The sequence below is a fragment of the Parasteatoda tepidariorum genome, chromosome 1, assembly GCF_043381705.1.
Source record: "Parasteatoda tepidariorum isolate YZ-2023 chromosome 1, CAS_Ptep_4.0, whole genome shotgun sequence".
NCBI lineage: Eukaryota > Metazoa > Arthropoda > Arachnida > Araneae > Theridiidae > Parasteatoda > Parasteatoda tepidariorum.
The window spans coordinates 75651638-75664376 of NC_092204.1; the positions used below are offsets into that span (position 1 = coordinate 75651638).

General features: G+C 30.1%; 1 protein-coding gene across 6 annotated transcripts in view; it reads right to left on the reverse strand.

Moving 5' to 3' along the window:
- Positions 1–362: 362 nt before the first annotated feature.
- Positions 363–12739, reverse strand: part of LOC107436297 (terminal nucleotidyltransferase 5C) — a 159832-nt gene continuing 147455 nt past the window's right edge. For 5 of the 6 annotated variants that reach the window (XM_071182499.1, XM_016047946.3, XM_071182506.1 and 2 more), the window contains exons 2-3: positions 4606–5094; positions 363–3789 (exon numbers count right to left, since the gene is read on the reverse strand). In XM_071182499.1, coding sequence (XP_071038600.1) covers positions 3079–3789; positions 4606–5043 — 1149 coding nt within the window. In that variant the 5' untranslated portion in view covers positions 5044–5094 and the 3' untranslated portion in view covers positions 363–3078. Of the gene's footprint in view, positions 3790–4605; positions 5095–7775; positions 7963–12739 lie in introns of those variants that run through there. The other variant, XM_016047948.3, reaches the window with a different exon arrangement.

Genomic DNA, 12739 nt, shown 5'->3' on the forward strand with positions numbered 1-12739 from the left:
GGTTTAGAAGCTCAGAAGCTGCTAACTAGATAGAAGCAGGGTTGTTCCTGAATATAAAATTGCACGTTTGATAATCAAAAATCATTTTATTGCAAAGTAAAAATATATATGTTGTGCTAAGTATTATTAAGTATATATGTTGTACTAAGTATTTTTTTTTTTGAATTTGAGAACTCTTAAATTGTGGTGGTTTTAGGTTCAAACTTTGTGTACCTTCTGGTAAATTGGGCTCAGATAAGCTGGTCTTATTACATAAATGAAAGGTTTAGTCATAAGCTTTTTAGAAGTTTCTTAACTCATAGCATCAAGAATCCTACTCAGAATAAAGTTGGGTATGCTAAAAAGAAAACAAAGACAAGAGAGAGAGCTCAAATACTTTATTTCTCTCTAATCTCAACACTTCAATAATACTCTTTCTTTACAAACATTATTTACATCAAAAAAGGTTAAGTGAATCAGTTTGCATATATATATATCAGGAATGTTTTTCATTTCGAAATTATCACATCCATTTTAATTCACCCACCGTATTTTAACGGTGGGCCGACCATGATAAATCCTCTCCAAGTGTGAATTCATCGGAAAAGTTGTGCATAATTCTTCGTGCCTATCGCACCAATTTTTTACTAAGGCCGTTTGTTGTCAGATAATTTTTAATACTAAAATAAGCTATCAATACCTTTTGTAAACTCAGCAATAACTCTCCAAGGAATATAATAATCATGAATTGTCCTTGCAAAGAGCATGTATATCAAGTGTTGAGAAATTTTCATAAGTAAATGTAGTAGTTTCGATAAACGTTTATCTGATTATTCAAAATTGGTACAGTTAATAGAAAAATAGACTATAAATATATAAATAAAAATTTATAACGAAAGCAAACAAATCAAGTTTTAAAATTCAGTATTTAACAAATTTGGTTTGTCGTTAACTGAAATTAGTTTCTTGAATAAATGTTGCAGGGTATATGTGTCATAGACTAATAAGAAAATCGCACTCCATGGAAATGTTGCTGTTAATTTGCAAAGTGCCATGCTAATTGTAGTACAATCTTCAGTATTTTTTTAGCCAGTCTGATGTATTTTAGGCAAATTACTAAATGTGCAAAAAAATTTCTTAGCCTGAATTCGCTACAGCTTTTGGCTCATTACAAACTGCTTGAAATAAATCGGGCTTTTTGAGCAATCGATATATTCTCTAAGTAACCTAAAAGTAAATGGCTGATTGTATTAAGCCTGAGGCTAACTGTATGAAACTGAAGACTGCCAATTAGCCTAGACGCATAGTGGAATGACCTCTGTTCTTTGCAAAGAATCAGATTTATCAATTAGCCTATGGCATGTGTATCACTCCATGTAAGCTACTTCTTTTAGTATTTGAAAACATATATCCCATACAAATCAAATCTTGAAGAAGAAATTCTCGTATCAGATTTCGCCAGAAGAGCATGCGTAATAATGAAGTCAATCACTAAATATTTTAATGTGTCGTTATTCTCAGACATTTTCTTATTGGCGAAACACTAAGAATTTGGTTTTATCAGGTTGTCAGGTGACAGCTCTGCTGTCAGCATCTTTCACTCGAACAATTTAATCAAATAACCTAAAAGAGAACTATGCACATTTTTTATAGCTTTCGAAATCGTTGTCGTTAAAGTTTTCGTTGAACAAAAAAGAAAAACACGAGGAGAGGCTTATAGGTAACTGTGGGTAAAGGGGAGGGAATACAAGTACCAACATGTTTTTGAAAATTGGGGAGGGGGAATTATTCTAAAAGGATTTAAAGGCCGCTTTTTCAACCAGAAATTAAAAATAAGTTTGCTGAATTTTTTTTTAAAAAAAACATCAAAATAAATAATGGCATAATACAATTTATATAATTGCACAGTTGAAAAAAAAGGGCCTTAAATTAGGCAATGTCATGAAATATTTCAAAATAAAAAGAACACACGTTTTCAAAGCAAGCATTTTTAAATAAACCTGCACCAATTGAGAAACTAAAATAACAAAATTATCTTGACTGGGAAAAAAAACTAATTTTTTTTAAAAGCATACAAAATATTTTTTTAAAAAAATTAATTCTCCATTAAATATTCCTTATAATATACTAAGCAATATACAAATAATCACAGATATATATGATTGAGAAAAAATAACTCAATGTTTATGGACATGCATATTTTCTTAAACATTTCATGAAACATTACAAATCACAATGATGTAGAAGTGACATTACAAGGAAAACGTTTAAGAGTTCATGAGCCCGGCTTGTACGTCCTCTGCCATGATGGGTCTAGAGCTGACTAGACATCAAGAATCATTTGACACTAGACAAATAGTAGAATCGGGGTCTACATATGTCAGGCACTAGCGCTGAAATAAGATTAAAGAGAAAGGCAATTAAAATTGAACACAATGACTGCAAATTGGTTATTCCTACTAGCCAACAGGAGGAAAGGGCAGTGGATGTTTACAGGTTTGACTACTTTTATCAGATGCCTAAAATGGTGAACAATTTCAAAACAAAGCGCGCCGTGACATGGGCCTAAAAACTCAAGTTGTTATTTTTCTTCACACAGATGACAATTGTGCGCAAATACAATTCGAACAAGAATGTCACCATAACGGAGATGTTGCAAGGTTGTCACTTTGTTAAGGAAGGCCCACTACTGCGCAAAACAAATCACAGTGATGTGGAATTAAATAGCTGGTTTTTATTTTTATTATTTTTTTTTTTTGATCTTGGGATTGATTCTCCGTGGCGACGTTTTGTAATTCATGTCGAATAGTTAGGAAGCACAGCGTTCCGAAGTTGCATAGATATTTCGAAATAGAATTTCTGGATGTACAGAATGAGTCAAAAGATCCACACTTGGACCCAATGCTGAGTGATGAGTTACAAATTAAATACAACTTTACAAAAAGAAAAAAAAAGAAGACGCAGTAACACAAAACCGGTGAAGAGATACACGTTATCTCTTCTTGGCGCTTCATGGCGGAAGATAAAACAAAAATAGATTTAAAAAATAAATCCCGGATATATTTTTGATTGGCACGACGGACGTGAGTGAGAATTTGGTCACGTGCATGGCATCCAAGAACAGGAGCATGGGTAGGGTGCATAAGGTGTGAAGAAGAAACCACCTCCAAAAACGATATGCGGATGAGGCTGGAACAAGTCTTTCGCTTGATGTTCGAAATAATAGGTCCGGCAAGCCAATTCTTCTATGAGCGCTAAGGACTGCCGGCGCTCATGGCCCATCAGACAAACTGTGCTTTCGTCCACCACTCTGTGAAGAACTAGGAGGTATTCGTACTTGTTTTGTTCCTCACCCATGAAGTGGTTGGCCAAGTAATTTTCCAGCTTCGACCTCTGCTGGTTTATGTCGCCGAAGTCTATAAAAAATCGTGAACACATGTACCTTTCGAGGTGTTTGATTTTTTCTGGTTTTGCGGGCTTGTAGTCTCGTACAAGAAGGTTGCAGTATTTAAGGAGTCCGCCACCTCTGATTTCTTCTGGGTTTCTGGTGGCGATGAGTTTCTTGTGTAGGTGATAAAGTGCTTCCTGGAAGTCTCCGTAGACAGATTCTGCAACGACGGTCGGGTAGAAGTTCTCGCTCATGGCCATCTGTGAGCAGCCGTAGAAAAGTAGAAGTGAGTCAAGGATGATCTGGAAGGAGTCGACACTGAACTCGAACTGTCGACGCATTGTGTCGACAAATTTCAGCTCGATATTTCGTCCCCTGTTGTTGCTCAAACTAATTAAGCTCCATCGGTCACCATTTGTTACCTAAAATAGAACATATATATATATATATTTAATTTATAACATTACATTTATTATAAACATTTTAGTAACATAATAGCTTAAACATATTTGGCTTACAGAAAGAGATTTACGAACAATCAAAAACTGAACTATCAGTTGACCAGAATAATTTGTATTTAAGACTGTGGATGATGCCTCGTTGTCTTATATATATAAGTATAAGTCAGGTAGCTTCGTCTTTATGACATGAGCTAAAACCTCTCCATATTAACATATCCGGTTGGCCTTATTTGCAACCCTCATTGACCACTTACTGGCATTGTTCGATAATGTATTGCAAGATACAAATTACGAATGTTCGTCATTTGGGTACTAGTGATTGACGATGAAAAGAACTTTCATCATGCGGACGAAGCTGCATCAACCTAAACCTGGCTATCACTATAATTTCTGTTGGGTCGAAAAAGAGATTGACAAAAAAGGCGATTGCTCGTGATAAACCGATTAATCATCTGGCTAAACTGACACTTAGTATTATAGCTTCAACAAATTTTAACCATTAAAATTACAGACAGATCAGATTATTGTTGGTATCATTGCATAAAATGCATCATAGGAATGAATCTTTTAAATCACTTTTTAAAATTATGCCAAAGCAAAACAAGTTCAGCAACCTTTTACCTTATTTGTCTATATTGTTTAGGGTCAAGAAAAAACCTCTAGGTTCTCACACCGAATTTAGTTAAAAATATGTCAATTCAATAATCAAACCACGCGAAACCAATGGAATAATCAAGATCTTCTAAACTAACCAAATCAAAATGCATATAGTCTTACCTTAACCATTTTATGGACGTAAGCTTCTTTCAGACTGCAAGTACTTATGCGCTTTTTGACAACACCTTCTGGTAGAAAATCTAGCAAGGAGTCCAGGACAGCAGTCTTCACTTTGTCAAAGTTGCGCTGATTAGAAAGATCCACAGCAAAAATAAGATCGAGATCATTGTATGTGGAAGTTTCGGGTGCGAGCACATGACTGGCGGCGCCACCGTTCAACCGGATATCCCGGACTTGTACGGACTGCTCGCTCTCCAATTTGGCTCTGACAACTTTGACGAGATCCTTCAGCCGCACTTCAAGAGTTGGAAAGTTGCCTCGACCATGGATGGGCATGACTTCTTCCATGACTGCATCGAGCTTACTGACTTGTTCATAGCTGAGGACTGCGAAACGCTGACCATCAGCCAGCTGAGCCCCTTCTCGGTTACCTCCCATTTCAAGACGCTGCCGCAACCGCTCTGGCGTTGCCTCTGTCGATTGATCAGACTGAAAACAGACATCAATTATGATAATCTTAGTAATCTGCTACGTAATAATTAGAGCATTGTACAAAATTAATAAGTTTAGATATATAAGGTTAGAAAAAAAAAAAAAAAACGATTTCAGCATAAGTAGAAATATCATGAGGCTATAACAAAATAGATGACTTGCTACAGTACAGTATTTGCTTCGATATCTTTTAAATTTTTTTTATTAAAAGGTGGTTGAATTATAGTTTTAACATATTCTGCAAACACTCAGTTATAATAAGGTACCCTAATTAATGGAACATTAACCTTTTATTAGTTATTATGCACCAGTTTATATTGCACCAATCTTTAAAGATATCTTTATAACTCCTAAAGAAACCTGTTTATTTTGTAAGATTTACAAACATCAGATAAATTTAAGTCATACTTTTAAGTTTCAACTAAGTTCTTTACGAAGTGTTATTGTGAAGTTCGAGTTTATTTTTTGTTGCTATTGAGTACATAAAGGTTAGCGTTAAATTACATTTAAAGTAAATGCATTAAATTACATATAAAGCTGAAAAATACAATTTTTGCTTAAATAATAACCACTAGCTACATTTCACAACAACAGGCTTCAAAAATTAATATATTTTATAGCTAATAAAACAAATATTTAATGTAAACGTTTATTGTGGAGTCATTTTCAAATGAAGTATATTTTTAAATAAATACATTTTCAAAAAATCATAGCTAAGAATAAAAAAAAAAGGAAAAACTTAGACTAATTAAAAGGCATTAAAAAAAAGTACACTAAGGAAAGTTAAATAAAAATTATATTTTAGAGTTAAATAGTTTTAAGAAAAAATGAAAGCATTGCCTACATAAAACTGCACTGTTAAAAAACTTTATTTTAAAATAAATGAACGTAAGTTTTTAACCAATTTACTAAATTAATGAATTATTTTAAACTATTTCTTAGGCTCAAAGCGAAAGAACTTAATAAATTTAATAAAGAAAAATTAAAAATAAACTAAGCAATAATACATGTCTACGAGGTGACCAAATTGTAAGATAATAAACGTCATCAGCTTCCGCTTTATAGACAAAAGGAGAAATCAATAAAATTGACAAGTAGTGAAATAATACCCGCATTTCTAACATATAACTGCACTCCATCCAGTTCAACATCCTTTTCATTTATTATTCTAGGTTATAAACAATAACTGTCAGTTTATTTCACTATCACACATTTCCTTTAGTTTTTATATAAAACAGAGCAATAAAAGTAAAACCAGTTATCTTTTTAAGACCAATAAAATTAGTAGAATTTAAGTTTTATTTATAGTTAAGATTTCTTTGAATAAACTAGTATAGTACCCTTTTATTAAGGCCAGATACAAAATATTAACAGGGCAAAAACTCTCTTGCAGATTTCCTAGATGAATACTTAAAACAAATCAAGCAACAAATCAGATTTTAAATTCAAAATATTTGAATTACCTCCAATTGTATAGATTCAAAATTTTTATTTTATTTAATAAGGATTAAAAATCTCTAAATTTCATTAGCCATTGATTAATTAAGGAGTCATCTATCCAAAATCTCAGAATTATAAATATATATATTATGAAGCTTTTCTGTTGTCAGAATTAGTTAATACCTTGGGCACTATTTTATCAAGAAAATAATGCATGAACATAACAAAGTTTTAGTTTTTTTTAAGGAATAAATTTACTGAATACTATTAAAATAACTCAAATCAAACAGGACAATGTACAACTTCAAGTACAGTTCAGCAGATTATGCTTCCTATTTTTAATACTGTGTTACTTTTTTCGCATTTTTCTTTAGATCAGAATTTAGAGTTTTCTTTGCATAACATGCTTAAAACAAGTTCATCGAAGTATGATGCTAAAATCATTGCATTAAATAGCATGATGACTTGAATTATGTATTACTAAGTTGAGTGAAATATGTAGAACCTATTTTATTTATAATTGAGTCAAATTTGAAGCTTTCAAAGTAACATATTATAGTTTCAATATACCACTATCAACTAATAGCTTTGGAAGTAGAGTCACTATATTTAGAATTAAATCATAACTGCAAAGCACTAAATTTTTAAAACATAGCAAACAAGTTAATCAAAACAATCTGCTTCAAGTATAAATAATGTAAATTCTCTATCTTTTTGATTAATAGCAATTGTGTTAACTAGTAAAACTCGCATGAACTAGCATTAGAACGAAGGTTTATAAATGTGAAATCTAGTTTATAAGCAAAAATATAAACCAAATTAGTACGAAGATCACACTGTCCTAATATCACAAGTTTCATTATAAAGAGCGATAAAAGAATACAAAATTATAGGCTAATTTTAAACATAGGTCTAAATATCACTTGGTCTAATTATCGGTAAAGTAAATCCTCAGGAATGAAATAGCACTAAAAAGAAACCATCTTGTTCTAGTAGTAACTATATCTCCAATTATTAATCCACAAGGTGAAAAGGGTTCAGTTTTGAAACACGATCACATAAACTACTCATAATCCATATAATAGACTTTCAAAAAAAGTAAGCAATTCCAGATCACACAAAAGCAAAACAAATAAATCAAAACTCATCCAAAAAGCTTCCGCTTCCGAAACTTCATCCCACGGGCCATCACCCGAAAAAAAAGAGCGAAGAAAACACTTTCACGAAACGACTCTCACCTGTTGCTGATATCCTTAGGGCGTCCCACAACGAACCACTAGATGACTTTCCCTGCCGCTCACAGAGCCACAGATGAAAATGGGATACGAGTGATCCACAGTGGTGGCTGCCCTTTTCCTCCGCGACCTAATTTCCAGAGAGAGGGGGAACTACTTTCTTCCGCCCTCCGACCAGTCTGTACACGACAAGTTAAGCTGGGAATGCATAACGACAGGAGCACTCACTATTACGTGCTGTGGCCGATTGCTGTAATGTTACAATTGAATGACTTGCTCGATAACTGCAGTGAAGGCCGCTTGGATTCTTTTTTAATTTTCTTCTGCTTTACCTATTCCCGTGAAGGACGATACTTTTTCCTTCGCATGCCTCACTTTTTCTTTTTTTTAATCCATCAAACACGACCTGCTAACATGAACGTTGCGGTTTTGCGAACTCAAATGATTTGTACTGATTTTTTGAGATTGGAATTTTAACCCTTTGAGCTAGCAGCGTTCAAGTGGGTGATTATGAATTGAATTACAGTGATGCAAGGGTTAGGAGTCACAATTTGCATTGGATAAGTTTATCATAGATTTTTTTTTTAAAAAATGATTTTATAAAATTTTCTTAATCCAAATTTTAAACTTTTTAAACTAAATCCAAATACATTTCGAAAAAGAAATTTAATATGTTATGACACAGCTATAGCAGTTCTTGCTTTAAACATTAGAATATATCGATACGATAAATTTGAACAGCATTTGGTGCCTCGAAAATTTCGGTAAAAGTTTAAAATTAAAATAGTACGTGCTACACAAATTTATTTTATTTTTCGTTTAAGAAATAAAGTTAGAATACAAAAAGATAATCCAGATATTTGTATCATACCAAAAAATTCTCGCGTGCATCTTATGTGTCTGTATCTTATAACTCCAAAATAGTTTGAGCTAGCGTTCTGAAATTTGGACAGTGTGAGTTAAAGGGGTAATTTAGTCTCGATCCCAAAAATTCTAAAATTTAAATTAGATTGTTCGAGAGCTGTTTAGAAGTTGTCATTGATAAAAACTAAAATGCAAACGATTATGTTTCTTTTCAAATACTTTTAAGTTATCACAGATGTTTACTACCTGATAGCTCACAAAGAAAAAGATCATCGCATGATTTTTAATCTTCAGATAATTTTTTTTATTCGTTATAAACTAAATGATCAACATGAACTCCGAAAGGGAAAAGTACCAGAGAAAATAGCTTGACTGCTTTAAATTTTTAAAATCACGAGTTAACCTCGAGCAAAAGCATCATGTCAAATGATACTGAATAAATTTAATCTTCATTTTTATAAGATAAGCAAAACAAGTTTTTAGTAGTTTACTTCAATAACGTAAAGCGACTGTTTAGGACAAAATATAGTAATAAAATAAAATTATAATTATTTTAACATTTTATTCACCATATTGGTATATGTTTTTCAGTTTTGTGCTTGATTTTTGAATCGTTGCTTAGCTTTTATTGATTACTTTTTTCCCTTTATACAAAGAGCGGGTATTTAGCAAGTACTAAATATTTGTTTTAATTTTTACTATGGTATGCCTTACAAAAGTAAAATGAATCATTATTTATCACTGAAAAATAACTAAACAATTAGTCAACTGCCAATTATTAATGTTATTAGAGTAATGATAGCACCAATTGAACACTTAACAATTCGAGATTAAACGATAAAATTCATACAATTTAAAAAGGACCATTTTAATGAAAGAAATCGTTAAAAAAATTAAATACGATTTTTAAGTGGTTTGAGGTATTAAAATAATATAACAAGTAAATAATTAGAAGACTTCTAAAAACATTTTTATCATTTTAAGTAATCAAATAAAATCTTCAATAAAAAGCCTAACCATTAAGAAAGAGAAAATTACTTATTAAATATGTTCTGATAAAACATTCTAAATTTTTAGTAATCTGGACATTAAAAACATAATTCAAAGAAAATTGGCAGTTAATAAAAAATCTCTGCACAAAATATCGGATTAAAAATAAGATCTTATGTATTTAGAAACCGTTAGCATTTTAATAACAAAACGCTGACCTTTTTCGATAAACATAGATTATGATAAGTAAATAAGTTAACTCAATAAAGCATTTATTTCGGTTATGCACAATTTGAAATCAATAAAATTTAAGTCATAATGTACAACTATCATCAATAATATCATAAATATGATTATAAAAATACTTTAAAAAGGTCGAGTACACAAGTTGCAATCAAGATATTGGATACAATCTGATCTAGAGAAACGCTGTCTTCAGCGTCATGGTTCTTATTTGATATTTGAGTTGACATATCGATACAGCTGTTTGCATAGGTTACATTTCCAAAACTCAATTAAAGTTTTACATGAATATTTTTTTCATAAAATAGACAGCATAGAACGAAACTCTCAAGAAAATCAGCTGTAATAAAAAATAGCATGTTCTTTGCTTAAAATATTAGGATAAAAAAAACAAAATTAATGAATTATCTTTATCTTATAAATATAAAAAGGTTAGCATTTTCTAAAATTATGTATACGTTTTAACAAGGAAAAAACTTTAAAAATCAATAAGACTTGTCTATGACTTAAAATCTGTCGTTAAATAAACATCTGTATCATTGGTATGATTATTAAAATACTTCAAAAAAGTAGTTTAAATGAAAGTGTAATCAAGAAAATGTACATGATTTGATCCAGAAAAATGCACTCTTCAACGTCATGTGATGCTATGGTGACAGAGTGGTTTATTTTTATCAACAACATTATCAAAGTTTGATTAAAAAACGTTGCACAAACCATAATATATTTTTAAATAAAGTGGACAAGTTAGAACAAAATAAAAAAAATAAGCAGGAAAAAAATCTTGTGTGTTCTGCATAAAATATTAGAACAAAAAAAAATAAAAAACGTAAATTTACTAATGAATAAAATGCAAAAAATGCATTGTTTTGAGTTATAGAAGGCGTGCACAACCTGTGACCCAGCGCAATAATTTCTTTTAATTTGGTTTTTGTTTAAAAATTATACATTTTCTTTAATTAAAATATTTAATTCAAATTTATATTACTCTATAAAATGCATATATTTTTTGCACTTTCATTCTTTAAACCTCTTTTTGGTTAGAATTTATATCCCCCTCCCAATATTTATGTATATATACATATATATTTGATAAATTGTGAAAAATGAAAAAAGTTAATTTTAAGTTTTTTTTAGGTTTGAATAAATTCCAATAATTAAAAGTATTTAATTTTCTACGAGTATGTTAAGTTAACTGATAAAAATATTTAGTGCTAATATTTATATAAAAATTATCACACTTTCCGCTAACATGATAAAATATGCGTGCGGCCCTTACTTAATCTGCTGTGCAAGTGGCCCTTCACTCAAAAAGGTTGCACACCCCTAGTTATAGTAACCGAATACTAAAAATTAAAATTTGTCTTTTAATGAATATAGCAAATATAATTATAAAAATACTTTAAATCAGTCGTTCAAATGTAATTAATAAATTTCATCCAATTTCATGCATAAAAATGCCTCTTCAAAAGTGATGATATATAAGAAATGATACATCGGTACAGGTATTTTTTATCAAAGAAAGCATTATCAAAGCTAGATAAAAAAAAAAAGTTGCACAAAACTATTAAAAAAATTTTTACAAGCGAAGATCATGGAACAGAATTCTATGGGGAAAAACGTGCTTTCGTCATAAAATATCTGAATAAAAAGCACAAATGTACTTAAATTTAGGAAAGTTAACATTTAAAAAAATTCCATCTACCTGAATTTTTTAAATTAAAATTTCTCTATAAATTATGGTATAGTAAATATACCAATTTCAAATTCAATGAAATATTTGTCTTAACGAACAACAGTATCCATAAAATATGACTAATATAAAATATAATGATTGTAAAAACGTTTAAATACAAATACAATCTAGAAATTGTATCCAATTTGATACAGGAAAAGATCGTCCTCAACGTGATGGTTCACATTTGATATTTAAAAAGTGACATGTCGGTACAGCTGTTTTTACAGATAACATTATCAAAACTGGATTAAAAAAAAGTATTGCACAAAATGTTTTGACACAATGCAACGTAGCGATAACAAAATGTCATAGGGTGAAGACTGAAAATAACCATACATGTTCTAGTTTGTTGTCAGCTTAAACTTAATAATTCGGATAATCGATTGTTCCGAAAACATCTTGCAAAAATATAATACAACCTCATGTGTATTTTATAATTAGATATTAGTCACACTTCAATAAACAAAACAAAAAAATTTTGAAAAAATTAATATCAAATTTAATATCTTTTAGGACTAAAATTTACTGTATAATAAATTTATAATTTTGAAAAATGATTTTATAATAATAAATTCACTTTTAAAACTAAAATTTATAAAATGTTATAAATGTAATGTTTTAAATTTCTTTAAAAAAGACATACTTCGAAACAAAGCCAATAAAAACTTATGCATTATGTACATTATTTTTTTTAAGGGTCTTAAGGCCTTAAAACTCCCAAATATTGTAATTTTACACTTTCATAAAAGGGCTTAATTTTTTTTAAAATTTACATAATTTAAACTATTGAAATGAAAGATATCCCCCTAATAAATATAAGTATATAAACTGAAAGATACAATTTTATTTCAAAACTAAAGTTTAAAATTAGGAAAAATATTTTTAATATTTAGTAAAATAGTTCTCAGAAAATTAATATTATATTTTTCGTTGAAAACAGTGCCTTAAACATTTTTGGGTTGAAAATAATCTTAGCTTTTAACAATATCAAATATCCGTTCTAGTTTAAACTCATTAAAAAAGAATACATAGAAAAGGTTTTTAATGTTTGAGAAAATATGCTATATATTGGAAAAAAAATATTTTATTAATAATTTTTTAATTTCTAATAAAACAAAAAAAAATCATTTCA